This window comes from Eptesicus fuscus, chromosome 14, assembly GCF_027574615.1.
Source record: "Eptesicus fuscus isolate TK198812 chromosome 14, DD_ASM_mEF_20220401, whole genome shotgun sequence".
NCBI lineage: Eukaryota > Metazoa > Chordata > Mammalia > Chiroptera > Vespertilionidae > Eptesicus > Eptesicus fuscus.
The window spans coordinates 58,313,089-58,327,805 of NC_072486.1; the positions used below are offsets into that span (position 1 = coordinate 58,313,089).

Below are 14,717 nucleotides of genomic sequence, written 5' to 3' on the forward strand. Positions count from 1 at the left end.
TAGAGGGATTTTTGTTGTTATTTTGAACTGTTTTTCATCCTCTGTTACAATATTTGATCCAGATAGACAGCAACACAATGAGGAGCCAGGAAAGGGGATGGCATTTTCTCTCACCCTCACCACAGGTTTTGGGAATACGTTTTTAGATTGTGTTAAAGAAGCATCAACAAAGACCAGGATTCACAGCGATCAATTTGGGAGAGGATGACGCACGCCTCAAAGTCACGGGGAGTCACTTTGATGCCTTCCCTCTAGACCCTAACGCAGAGATTACATAGCGGGTGTACGAAGAGACCTAATGTTTGTTTGTTACCTCCCGGGTGCCAAGCACTTTACTTGTCATCTCATTTAATCCTCCCCCTAATCCTGTATTTTATTCCTCTCGAGGGAAACTGGCAAGCCTGAGGAAATGAGAGGCAGAGAGAGCCCTCCAAATCCCCCATTCTTTCTGCACACACATCATCTCCGTTCACTCGCTGATCAAACATTGATAACAAAGCAGATTTGCAAGTGATTCTATTTAGGACAAACGGATGGGTACTCGGGCCTCTGCCTGCATGTGGGAAGGGAAATGCCGAGCCCCCAGCTACTGAGTGGGAGACACAGAGTGGTTCACTTAGAGAATAAGTGAGAGGAAAGGAACTGAGTACTTTCCAATGAACGGGCTAACAGGGTCCCATCAGCAGCTAAAACCAAGGAAGCAGCAATGGGCGGCATTTGGACAAGCCAGAATGAAGGCCACCTGGGACCAGCAGCCCTCATGCCCTTCCCAAGGACGTCTCCTGGCCCTCTCACACCTGCAGACTTCCGGGAGGGCTCCAAAAGCCATTGGAGGGGGTGTCCAGCTGGAGCGACGTGGGATAGGCAAATATAGATGGTGTCCTCGCTGTCTTTACCCATCTCTTATGCCTCAGGCAGGTACAGGCAGGGTGGGGTTCCAGGTTAATTAGGTACAAATAGAACTTAAAGAGCTAAAATTAGGAATTACATAATGCCATCAGAGGGACAATTAAAAGCAGGTATGATCTGGCAGGAAGGAGCCGTGTCTGAGTAAAACTGTGAGAAGTGAGATGCAGAGATCTTGAACTCAGGCCAGCCTAGGGAGGGGGTGGAGGAAGCACCCTGGTTGGCCTGTGTGGGTGGGCGCCTCGTTTTTTACTCTAAATGCCTGTGACTGGTCTGCCAGCAGCGTCCCCACCACCCCGCTGGCCATCGGACCCACCACGGGCAGCACCTGAGACCACATCACCCCTCCTGAGTCACCACATTCCTTTCCTCTGCCTCATGGCAGCCCCACTTCTCCCTAAACGAGGCCACAGGGAGAAGACCCAGCCAACCGACCACCCGCTTGGGTGACATGCACCTGAGGGACCGTCTGATCTGAATTGCTTGATGCTAAACTGCGTGTGTCCAAGTTACTGAATTGCAACTTGAAAGGGGTTGTGCCATTTGGCCTCTCCATGGCCTCTCAGGAGCTGGGCGTTTGCTTCCACATCTTGGTTGATAGACAGAGCTAGATGTGTGGCTATCCCGTGGACCCAGCCTGTGCGCGCTGGGCATCACCGACACCTCCATTCACTCAGTCACCTGCTCTGCCAGCGGCCAGTGAGTGCCTGCTCTGTGCCCAGGACGTCACAGGGTGGGCATGGCAAGGAGACTGCCGCTCTCAGGGAGCTTGGGTTCTATCAAAGGGGACAACGTCTAAACAAACAAACAAAGAAAAGGCAGGTGGTGATGAGCACCACATGGAAGTAAGGAAATGTGAGTGACTGAGCGTGACCAGGGGCTTGGATGGGTGGGATCTGTCTCCAGGGACCGTGCAAACCTTCCCCAACAGCATTCTTTCCTGGTGCCACTCAGCTCTGGCTTCTGCAGGAGGAAAACCAACAGGCAGGCATCGGGGGAAATGGATGATGTCATTGCTTCTCGGTGATGCTGCAAGTCACAGGGGGACAGGGGGTCCCAGGAGACACCACCGCTCGGGCCCCGATGGATGAGCAGAGGAAGCTGGAGATCGGGAGCCCACGGTTGTCTTGTCTTTCTGGGTCCTGGACTGTGCCAGCTGAGAGAGCCACCCTTCCTTCCCCGGTGACAGGATGGGAGCGGGACAGATGGACTGCCTTCTCGGACTCCTCACAGCTACCCGTCAAATACCTGTTTTTCATTCCTCCCCTCAGCCCCTTTATTTTCTGGGAAAGGGAGAGTATGGAAAAATTGACAATAATTTCTTTTGATTTTCCAGATTCCTGGTTCCCCCATATAGGGCAGTGCTCCATTTAACTCGGAAGAGAAGATTTCCCAAGTCTCTCTATTCTCTATTAATTTTGATGCAGCCAATAAAGGCGGCAGGACTGTGGCATGCAATGGGAGCAGGAGCGGAGTCGTCACAGTGGCCACCATTTACTGAACACCTACTGTGATGTGACAGAGAACCGTGCATGAGCCATATCACCCCTTTATGTCCGCCCTCGAGTTGGGAGTCTGCTCATGAGGAAACGGAGGTAAGCAACTTGCCTGAATAGCACACTGTGAGCAGTAGAACTGAGATTTGAATGCAAATCTCCTTGACTCCAAAGCTTTGTCTTTTTTCTACTGCAGCACACCAAGGAAAGTTCTAGAAAAAATGAGAGGAAGGCATTAACTTGTAATCTTTGCTCAAATATCAAAGTTCTGAGATCACATTGTCCAGGCTTCTGCCAGTCATGCTCTCAGGTGCCTGGCAGCCCCCTGTGGCCATGGACCCTGGCTAAGCCCTCCCATAGGATGACCTTGAGCCCTGCTCGGGCTGCTAAACTCCCATGAAGTGGGAAAAACAGCAGAGAATGTCACTCACCGCCCAGGTCAGGGTGAACAGCTCTCCTGTCTCCAGCTCTCCTGTCTCCAGCTCTCATTCCTTCCCCCCTGTATAGTCCACTCTCCACACACCAGCCCGAGTAACCTTGGAAAATGAAAAGCCCATCATTCTCTCCATTACATTGAAAATGAAATCTGAGGCCTAGTGTGGTCCAGGGCTAGGGCTGCCTGCCTCCAGGCCTTCATTCCTGGGATCCTCTCTCTCCTTCTGCAGGAGGCACCTGCAGATCTGTCCCCACAGCCTGAGGATGGATTTTTACCCCCAAAGTCCCCAGAACTTGCCTCCTCACTTTATTTAGGTCTCAGCTCAAATGTCACCTTCTCCCAGACGCCTTCTCTCACACTCTACCACTTCGTTCTGCTCTATTTTGCTTCCTAAACCTTTTCACCACTTGTTATTCTATACCTTTTCAATTGTCCTGAGTGCCTGTCTCTTATGGGTATGTAAGCCTGCTGAAGGCAGGAATTTTATAACCCTTGCCCACCATGGGGCCCATGGGGCCCCACAGTGCCTGGTACACTGCAGACTCAATAGCTGCTATTGAATGCGTGAATAGATGAACAAATGAATGTGTTGGCCCTAAATAAAGAGTTAAACTGGGGCAAGCTCAAAAAAAGATGAGTTTGTTCAGGAATAGCTGAGAAATTGCAATACGAGACAAATAAACTGTAACAAAGCTACAGGTGAGTCCATTGAGGGTTTGGGGTAGGTTGTATTTATGGGCAGGGAATGTGAAGAGGGAAGAGTTCAGTTGAGTCAGTTAAAATAAACAAACAGGAACCAGCCTTGAAAAACTCCCAAGCAGACAAAACCAGTCACACAAACAAAACTCAATTCAGCCCACTTCGCAAGATCAGCCCCACCGGGGTCATCTCCCATTCATGCCTCTGGCAAAGCTTCCCAAGGTTGATATGAGCCAACCCCTGACCAACCCCTCATCATCTGAGAAAATTCCAACATGATCAGTTTTCTGTGAGTCAGGCATTTACATGCAATCAGACCCTTAGTCCTTATGTTTTATCTCCCTGAGGGCACATACCTGAGATTCTCCATCTTATATCCTCTGGTTCTATTTTAGACTGAAATTGTTTCACAAATGAATGAATAAGGGGCCAAAGCTCCTTTTCCCCATGACATACACTGGGTTCGGAAGAAATAAACGGAAGGCTGTTTTTTGGAGGGAAACAATCCCAAGCATCCTTTGCCCCTGAGGCTTCAATGGGAGATTCCTGCTCGTGGCTTCATTCCTCTGAGAACCTCCTTACAAAATTGACCTCAGAGCCTAGTCCCTGAACACCACTCTGGGGCTGGAATTCAGGCCTTCTTCTTCCTGCTCACCACCCTGGCAAGGTGAGCTGATTTTGCCTCACCTGCTCAGAGCTTGGCACTGTTACACTTCCTGCTGTGGTTCAGGTCAAGATCAGCTCCCAAATATAAGCCTCTCTCCTAGAGAGGCTTGCTCTAAGTGTAAATCACTGATAATGAGGGGGCAGAGTCTTGAATGGAAAGTCGGGGGAGGGAAGGAGGGGCCAGGGAGAAGTCACGTGTAGATTGGCAGTCCCTATTAGACTCTGGTAGGGTTTCCCTTCTCTCACAATGAAAGTCACACCCCACTGCCCTCCCTGGAGCGGGGTGGCTCCTGATGCCATCTCTTTGCTCTATTTGGGTCTCCAGGTTCCCCTTTTCAGAGGATGCAGCCAAGGTCACCACAGGTTCCATTTCCTTCTCCTTCAGGTGATGAATGAATACAACAAAGCAGTATTTTATAAAGTTTTTTGATTCTGAAGTAGAATCATTCACAAAAGATCAGGCAACTCTAGAGACCAAATAACCTAGTCTTCTCATTTGAATAATGTGGAAACAGAGGGGCAGAGGGGATGAGCGACTTGCCCATGGTCACGGGCTGTGAGGGCCCAGCTACGACATGAAATTGCCTGACCCGCTGTCCAGCTCAGCCCTGCAAGCCACATATGGCAAACCAGGCCAACAGCGAAAAGCCCTGCTCTTAATTAGTGAAATCCTCTCCTCCTGGCCATTGAACAGATGGCGTCACATGACTTAGCCTCTACAAAGCTAATCAATTGCATTCCTGGAAAACCTATATTTCAGTAGTCACATCATTTACATTTTTCATGTATTAATCCTATTAGGAATATTCCCTCCAGGAGCGGAATAAAGCTGGAACAAAAAAGCAAGACAAATAGGCAACTCTGCAAAGAACACCCCATTCAAAGGCCTGCTGTTTCCCTGGGGCACAAGCTTATATGTCACCTGTGTGCATAAAGGACGCCTGCCTTGGTGCAGATAGGAGCGCATCTGCTGCTCAAAGCGTCCTCTGACTACCCCCCAAGGCTCCACAACATCCCAGCCTAAGGGGTCTGTTCTTCAAAGAAAGCTGCAGCCAAGCATTTCTTTTAAATTCTGGTCATAGCCCCTTCCAACGCTTACACGAAGCATTGGAGGGACAAACATGGTCAGAAAACAGACCAACGGAAGGGCAAGCAGAATGGGCTGACTGATGGTAATGAGTGTGCAATTGGGCTAACGACACACCTTCATGCATCGGCCACAAGGTGAACGCGATTGCCTTCATTTTAGCCCCGAGCCTGGCACACAGTGAGCTTGGGGTCAACGCCACCCCACGATGCTTCACCGCCTGCCCAGGAGACACTGCTCACCTTAGGAGACCAGCTCCCACGCTGCAGCCTCTTCTCTTAACTCCTGACACATCGAGCTCCGCTCCTTTCCCCTATTGTGCTCCTTATTGAACTGTTAGCTCCAAAGAACCATAATTTTTATTCACCTTTTTTTGGTACCACTCCCATGCATACAGTAGGGGCTCAATAAATGACGTAATCACAGGAGACACTCACCCTATCTTTGGCTTGTTAGTAGTTTAATTTCTGCTTCTTAACCCTTGTATTGTAGCAACAGAGATGGGAGAGAGATGTCATAAACCAGATATGCATAAGAGAAGGGGGATTTTTTTTTTTCCTCATTTGCCTTCATGCTTTAGTCTTCTTGGATTTTGAGAGAATGGAAAGGATCTTGGTCAATGAAAAAAAAAAACAACAACAATCAAGAAATGCAACCTAGTCTTAGTATATAAGGTGGAGGCATAAGTTTCCAAAGTTGCAATTTTTCACCTCTAAGATGAATAATAATTTGTATTCTGACTACCTCACAGGACTAGCACGTGGCTCAAATAAGATAATGTGTGTAGGAAAGCTCTTTGCTAGTAGGAAAGCATGATATGGGTGTAAGGTGTTATTATCCCTTTAATCTTCCTGGTCTCATAATAGAGAAAATTTTTCAAAGACAAATTGGGAGCTCATTTCAGTCTCTCAGCTGCCTCTTGCGACATGATAGTCATGACAATTAAATGCTGCAGAAGGGTCTGGCTGGATCCAAATAAACAGCGTGTGACATGCATTGCCAACCCCCTGGCGCTGCTGCTGAAGCTGGCGGGCCGCTGCGGGCTCTGGGACTCCTCGCTGGCTGAGATGCCCCTTTGCATGGGAACACCACGATGCCCTTCTGGGGAAGAGCTTTACTCGTGCACCCCGGTTCCAGCTCTCACCATGCCACCAAGGGCCATTCTGCAGGAGCGGGTGGCTGTTCCTGTGACCGTGACCTAAAGCCCCCAGAAGTGAATTCAGGGCGCTCTGCCCAGACCTTCCCACCCTTTGGGGACTGAGGGCCCATTCTCTCAGCTGCTAGGAGCCATGGCAGTTGAGGGCTCTCAGGTGAGCCCCAACCTCAGCCCAACACAGCCTCTTTTCCAAGGCCACGTCCCCTCTCATACACGGTCAGTGAGGGGAAGGACAGATAAAGTCCTGGCTCTCTTGTCCTCAAAGTGGGACAACTCTGAAGGGTCATCCTAACCCCAGAGCTCCCAAGACTGTCCGTTGAGGTCTCTAAGGCCACTTTATTGCCACTCAACTCCTCCCTCTGCCCAGTCCTGTGTGTCCCTTGCCCCTCACAGGTGTTGTTCTTGCAAACATTGCTTCATGACACTCCTGCATATCAATCTCTGAGAAACCTGCCTATGTCCCCTCTCCAGCAGTTTCATTGTGAAGGGGTCTGGTCTGCAGCATATATGCCCCAGCCCTTGGAGAAGCTACGTGGGTCCCCTGTCACTTCATGTCCCCAGGCGAGTGGCCTTGCCATAAGCAGCAATCTCCATTTACCTTAGTTTGTCAGACAAGCATTATGTTCTCAGTCTCACATGTAATGTGTAGCACACTCAGAAATAAATCTCTTTTAACACAGCACAGTTGCCTTTCCAATATCCATTCCCTCTCTTCCTCACTAACTGAACCCTGATTTCAATTCCAGGCAGTGATTTTTCTCAGCTGAAAAACAAGACGATTTCGCAACTTCCTCCGTGGCCCAGGAGAGCCCGGTGTGCGTTTCTTGCTCCATGGAGAGAAGCAGAGATGCGCTGACCCCCGATGGAGGCATCTCCCCACTTGGGTGTTGTTCCCTTCTCTGTCCTCCTGCCTGGAGCAGGGCTGGGAGGCTGGTGACCAAGGGGAGACCCATGTGCTAAGTGTATGTCTAAAAAATCACCCCCAAACTGGGAAGCTTTAAACAAACATATTATTTCCCAGTTTATGTGTGTCAGGAATTATGGGGGGATGGGGTCACTTTTTTAAAAAGATATTTTTATTGTGTGTGTGTGTGTGTGTGTGTGTGTGTGTGTGTTGTGTGTGTGTGTTTTTAAAGAGAGAGAGGTAGGGAGCAGGAGAGAGAGAAACATCAATGTGAGAGCGAAACACCTATTGGTTGCCTCCTGCAGGCCCCCTACCAGGGGATCCAGCCTGCGATCCCTGGTTATGTGCCCTGACCAGGAGTTGAACCAGTGACCTTTCAGTGCATGGTATGGTGACCAACCAACTGAGCCACACCAGCCAGGGCAGAATGAAGTCACTCTGATGTATTTTCTTGGTCATCCAACCCAAATTCAGTCTAATGTGGGAGGGACTGTACAAGGATGTGAATAGCAGGAGGCAGGGATCATGAGGGGCATCCTGAGGGGTGCCCACCCCCGTCCATCCCTGGCCCTGATGACGCACATTTATTCCACAGGCAAAATACACCCACTCTCTACCCACACCGTCAGAAGTCTCATCTCATTTTAGCATCAACGTGCAGAACCTCGTCATCTGAATCAGGTCCACGTGTGGATGAGGACTGCAGGTGCAGCTCCCAGCAATCCCTCTGATCCAGTTTCACTCAACTCAGGCGTTTACAGCCCAACAGTTGGTTTCACAACTTATATGTTCACAGGTTGATGCTCAATCACTGAGCCACGCCAGCCGGGCCACTTCTAGGTTTATCGAAGCAGGTAGTTGGGAGGTAGCTAACCAAATAGCATTAAATTACTCAGTTGTTCAACTCGATAAATCCCTGAGAAGGGAGGGGCAAGGCTCCCAGGACTTTTAGAAGGGTTGGGGGAGGGGCCTGGAATTGGGCAACTCTCAGCCTATGTGTGAACTGTTGCCACAGAGAGCCCTGATGTCTGAGGGCCTGAAAAATCCCAGTGAACCCCAAGCCTGGGGAAGCCTTGGTGGGGGCTTCTGGGAACCACAGGCGAGCCCGCCCCTCCCCACCCAGGCCCAGGCAGGTGCTAGAATCGATGGGATGCACTCAGGTACGTAGACCGTCCGGGGAAAGGCAATCGCAGGGGAAGCACGGGCCTGATTAATGCACCACAGCCTTTGAGAAGATTAATGTGTGGACAAGGGGAAACCAATGAATGTAATTTATTTAGACTTTCATAAAGGCTCCACACTAACGGCTATTTTTAAAAGTCACCGTGGAGAATGGGTTTTAAAGGGCCAGAGAGCTTTTTGAGGTTAATGCCAACACAGACACATTTTCCTGCTGCCACTGCCACACAGTAGGGGTGACCGCTGACTGTGACTCTGTGTGGCCGTTTCTAAGCAGATCCCCATGTCCTGTCACCCCCTCCAGAAGTGACATTTTGCTCTTTCCCTTCCGAATTCCCATCTGGTTCCTCTCTTACTGAACAAATCCTACCTTACGTGAAATTACATGTCTCATTCCCAATAGTCTGGAACCACCTCGGGACAGGGAAGAATCTTACCCACTTTCGTGCCCTAGATAGTGCTGTGGATGGAGGTTCCTTACACCAATTCAGAGGGGACAGGTGACTTCAGACCCAGTAGCCTGAACCACTACAGCTTACGCCTGGGGATGTTGCATAAGCGTGGCCAACTCTGCAGCCACCAGCCCCCGTCACACACAGCTGCTCTCCCAATGGCCCCTCTTGGTGGGTGGAATCACTCCCCACCCACCTGTAGTGTCCACCTCTCTTCATCTCAATGTACCTACCGTAGCCCTGCCCTCACTGCTATACCCATGTGGCAACACTTCCCACCTGGTCAAATCCTTCAAAGGCCCAGCATGCAGGGCTCCCCATGCCCCCTCCCAAGTTCCCCTCCAGCCTTACTCTTTGCACCACCTTCTGTCCCTCCTGCCCAGAGCAGGAGCCACTGCGGGTGGGGGCCTTTGCAGGTCCTTTGACACATCTTGCTCCCATGACTGCCACTCCTTCCCCTCACTTCTCCCAGCTTCTTCCTGTAGTGAAATCGGCTTGTCTTTTATATCTCAACTCGGGTGCTGTCTCCTTTGAGAAGATTTCTCTGAGCCCCCAGTCTGGGTTTATCACTTTTCCTATGTGCTCATTCATTCATTCAACAAGTATTTCTTGAGCAGCTACTATGTGGCAGACGTTATGTTAGGTGAGGGTGAAGTTGTAGTTAACAAGACAGACATGGTCTCTGCTCTCCCAGAGCTCAGCATGAAATGAGGAGCAGGGACAGTTCTACAAGGAATTAGAAAAATATAGTAAGCTAGAGGCCCAGTGCATGGATTCGTGCACCAGTTGGGTCCCTTGACCTGGCCTGCACCTTCTCCCAATCCAGGACCCCTTGGAGGATGTCAGAGAGCTGGTTTCAGCCTGATTACCAAAGGCCCGATCCAGATAGAAGGGAGCCTGATCCTGTGCGTTGAGCTTCTGCCCCCTGGTAGTCAGTGCGCATCATAGCGACTGGTTGACCAGTCGCTTAGGCTTTTATATATATAGATATTCAAAGAAATGCTCCCTTCTGCCCCAGGCATATGCTAGCCCCTTCCCCTGATACTCTCCCTCCCCTTTGTCTAGTGATCTTTTAGATATTAGTTCCCCAGGCTGATTCTCCAAACCCCCCTTCTTTATGCTTTCATCACATTTTGCACTCCTCCGTCAACACATTTAGCACAATTATAATTTCATATTTATTTGTATCATTCCTTGATTAATGACTACAGCTCCTCTAGGCCGTAAGCTTGATAAACGCAGGGCCATGTTCAGTTTGCCCACCTGGAGATAACTCTGGCATAATAGAAACTCTACAGGTATTTGCCCTAAGAAGAAACTCTAGGAAATGGTTTAAGGAGGGTTAGGCAAGGCTGCCCAGAGGAGGTTATAAATCAGAGACCTTTAAGAGAGTGTAGGAATGAGGCCAAGAGCAAGTGGGCAGCAAACAGAATTTGGGGAGACTCTATTCCTGGGGGAATAAATAGGTGCTCATTCCCCCGGGGTACATAAGGGAATCCATGAGGACGCAGGAAGAAAATAGTCATCTACATATGCTGAATTTTTAATCTCACTAGATAGGAGAGAAATAAGCTCTATTATTCTCTAATGAACAGGCTGAAACCGGCGACTCCCTCGGTGTCGGAGGGCCACGTGCCATAGAAAGTACATGGTGTATTCTGGAAGAAAGGCCATGTTGCCGAGGCCGGTTTGGCTCAGTGGATAGAGCGTCGGCCTTCGGACACAAGGGTCCCGGGTTCGATTCCAGTCAAGGGCATGTACCTTGGTTGCGGGCACATCCCCAGTAGGGGGTATGCAAGAGGCAGCTGATCGATGTTTCTCTCTCATCGATGTTTCTAACTCTCTGTCCCTCTCTCTTCCTCTCTGTAGAAAATCAATAAAATATATTTAAAAAAAAAAGAAAAAAAGAAAGGCCATGTCTGCACGGGCAGCTCACATGTGTCTGTTACACAAACTCGTGGAGCATATTACTTAGTCTAAACCTGTGGTCGGCAAACAGCAGCTCGCAAGCCACATGCGGCTCTTTGGCCCCTTGAGTGTGGCTCTTCCACAAAATACCACGGCCTGGGTGAGTCTATTTTGAAGAAGTGGAATTAGAAGAAGGTTAAGTTTAAAAAATTTGGCTCTCAAAAGAAATTTCAATCGTTGTACTGTTGATATTTGGCTCTGTTGACTAATGAGTTTGCCGACCACTGGTCTAAACCAACTCTTGCAAAACAAAACGTGGCTTAAAGAGGCTCCTGCAAAGGAGTCACTGATTGAAGGTAAAGTTAATAATGTAAGTACCAGTGAACAAGGATTCCCTCCTGAACTGACATTCCTCGTACAAGCTCTTTGTCAGCCACATTATGAGATCAAAACAACGATTTAATCAGACCTGACAAGGATTCTGCCTAAAGAATATAAAGTTATCACCAAATCTTTTTGAAATATGGATTTGCATCCTCTGTTGTTAATGTTGAATCTTTATAGTTTTCCTTGTCTTGATATATTAATGGTAGTAATACATTATACAATTTATAAATAGATATACACACCTTGGAGTATGTATGTAAATATATATATTCATATTACATATATAATACATATATATGTTCAGAAGGTGTGGGTTTATTTATTTGCTGTGTTTTCTAATTCAGGTGTACAAGCAAGACTTTGGAAACTGTTTCATTAAAGAATAAAAGAGGTCCATATAGCAGAACTTGGGAGAGGGGAGGGCAGTGTTGAAAAACTGGACTGGAGAGGTAAACACGGAATGTATTCTTAGCATACTATTTATCATAGTATTTATAATTATTTATTTTAGGGGTTCTTAACCCAGTATCTAGAGTTAAATTATACCCAATAATTTATGTGTTATGAGTATTTTGTAGAGGTGATTTAAAATCTCCATACAATTCTCTAAAGGTCTATGTCTTAGTAAATTATTAAGAACTATTGGTTTAGCCCTAGCCGGTTTGGTTCAGTGGATAGAGCATCGGCCTGCAGACCAAAGGGTCCCGTGTTCGATTCCGGTCAAGGGCACATGCCAGGTTTCGGTCTCGCCCCAGCTGAGCAAGGATTCTCTCTCACCATTGATGTTTCTATCTCTCTCTCCCTCTCACTTCTGCTTTGAAATCAATAAAGATATGTTTTTTTAAAAAAATCAATGGAAAAATACCCTTGGGTGAGGATTAACAAACAAAAACAAACAAACCAACAAAAAATAACTATTGATTTAGTTAACGGTCCACCTTTTCCAACTAAACTGTGTTCCTGTTGTCAAAGACTCTCATCTTTATCACCATCACTATAATAGGAATGAAATAGGGCCTCAATAATAAATTGAGTGAATGAGTGGTTTACCCAATGCTTTTTCTTCCAGTGCTGAAAGACAAGGGAACCAGAAAACTGCATGCAGACAAAAGTTGATTCATGAAAGGAGAGTTTTGTAGATTTTATTAAATATTTTATTTTAGGGAGCTGCCGGCCTGTGCGCGCGCGCGCGCGCGTCCTCGCCCCTGCTGCGCGTGGTGTCACCTCGGGCGCGAGCGGGGCCGCGCGCGCGCGTGCACGGGACCGGGTGTCCAGGGCCATCGAGTAGCGGCGGCGGCAACGGCGAGTCCCGGGGCCGGCGGGATGGACGGGAAACCCCGTACGTCCCCTAAGTCAGTCAAGTTCCTGTTTGGGGGCCTGGCCGGGATGGGAGCTACCGTTTTTGTACAACCCCTGGACCTGGTGAAGAACCGGATGCAGCTGAGCGGGGAAGGAGCCACAACGCGGGAGTACAAAACCAGCTTCCATGCCCTTACCGGTATCCTTGAGGCAGAAGGGCTGAGGGGCATGTACACCGGGTTGTCGGCCGGCCTCCTGCGCCAGGCCACTTACACCACCACTCGCCTTGGCCTCTACACGGTGCTGTTTGAACGCCTGACTGGGGCTGATGGCACGCCTCCCGGCTTTCTGCTGAAGGCCCTGCTTGGCATGACTGCAGGGGCAACCGGTGCCTTTGTGGGAACTCCAGCCGAGGTGGCTCTTATTCGCATGACTGCCGACGGCCGGCTCCCGGCTGACCAGCGCCGTGGCTACAGAAACGTGTTTAATGCCCTGATTCGAATCGCTCGGGAGGAGGGGGTCCCCACACTGTGGAGGGGCTGCATCCCTACCATGGCTCGGGCGGTCGTCGTCAATGCTGCCCAGCTCGCCTCTTACTTCCAATCCAAGCAGTTCTTGCTGGACTCGGGTTACTTCTCTGACAACATCTTGCTGCACTTCTGTGCCAGCATGACCAGTGGCCTGGTCACTACCGCTGCCTCCATGCCCGTGGACATTGTCAAGACCCGGATCCAGAACATGCGAGTGATTGACGGGAAGCCGGAGTACAAGAACGGCCTGGATGTGCTGGCGAAGGTCGTGCGCTACGAGGGCTTCTTCAGCCTGTGGAAGGGCTTTACACCGTACTATGCCCGCTTGGGCCCCCACACCGTCCTCACCTTCATCTTCTTGGAGCAGATGAACAAGGCCTACCAGCGTCTTTTCCTCGGTGGCTGAGGCAGGCGAGGGGCCTGGAGCCAGTGTGCTGGGCTCCCACTCGCCTGCTGCTCCTACAGTCAGTGTGCCCCTGGGGGGCCTGGACTGCTGCCCTGGGCCCCTCTATTTATTTTCCCTCCACAGTGTGGTTCCTTCTTCTGCGGTAAAGAAGTTTGGTCTGCCCTACCCCTGCTCCAGCTCACCCTGCTTGTCCTGATCCTCATGACCTGGCTGTGCCTTGGAGGAAGCTGAGAGACTCCCCGAGAATGTCCAGCCTTCTCTTGGGTGTTAGTTTCAGGACCCATAGGACAGCAGAAGATTCCCCTTCTCAGCAGGGAAACCAAGGCAGAGCTGAGGGACTAGAGAGAGCGGAAGCTGTCAAGATGGTCAGAGGGTCTGCAGTGAGAGGACATGATAAATTGGATTTCCTCCACTTCACTGAGGACATCGTCATTGGATGGATAACACTACCCCCAAATTTGAAGAGTTGTGAGGGCTGGGTGGGGAGGAGACGGGACAAAGAAGCGATGCCCCTGGAGAACAGAAACTGGGAGTTTTTAAGAAAAACTATTAAAGAAAAAGCACCTGCTGGTTTTATGAAAACACGATGTAAATCAGTCTCATTGTGGCAGCTGCCTGGGTGAGGGAAACCAAAACGCAAGCACTGTGCCTTGCTTCCCAGCCACTTGCCCAAGAACGCGACAGACGCACAAGTCGGCAAAGTCAGCTCACGTAATCCCCAGGAGAGCCTCGGATCTGGTGACTGCTTCTGTGGCCTAAAGAGGGAGGGAATAAAGAGTATGAGAAGATAAAAAAAAAAATGTTTTTATTTTATTTACATAAAACGTACTGTGTGCAGACACTAGGCTAAGCCTTTTAGCAACATTAACTCATTCAGTCCTCGGAATAAATCTGGGAGGAAGGCTCTGTCCTTGTCCACTTTCTAGATCAGTGATGGCGAACCTCTGACACGCGTGTCAGTGCCATTTCTGATGACACGCGGCCGCTGAGGTGGCTGCATGCCGAGGATGAAACATTTATGTTATTTAAACTATAAATATCGCGAAATAATGTTTTTTCCTCAAAGGGACACACTACCCGAGTTATGCTCAGTTTTTTGGCGAAGTTTGAAACACCGAGCTCAAAAGGTTGCCCATCACTGTTCTAGATGGTGAAGCTGAGGAGCAGAGGGTGCTTGCACAGGGTGTATAGCTAGTAAGTGGCAGA

General features: G+C 49.3%; 1 protein-coding gene across 1 annotated transcript; it reads left to right on the forward strand.

The window, feature by feature from the left end:
* The first annotated feature begins 8,495 nt into the window (after positions 1-8,495).
* Positions 8,496-14,304, forward strand: LOC103294124 (mitochondrial 2-oxoglutarate/malate carrier protein-like). The gene is made up of 2 exons (XM_054726050.1): positions 8,496-8,510; positions 12,513-14,304. The coding sequence occupies exons 1-2, from the start codon at positions 8,496-8,498 to the stop codon at positions 13,509-13,511; spliced, it is 1,014 nt and encodes a 337-aa protein (XP_054582025.1). The 3' UTR covers positions 13,512-14,304.
* Positions 14,305-14,717: the final 413 nt, after the last annotated feature.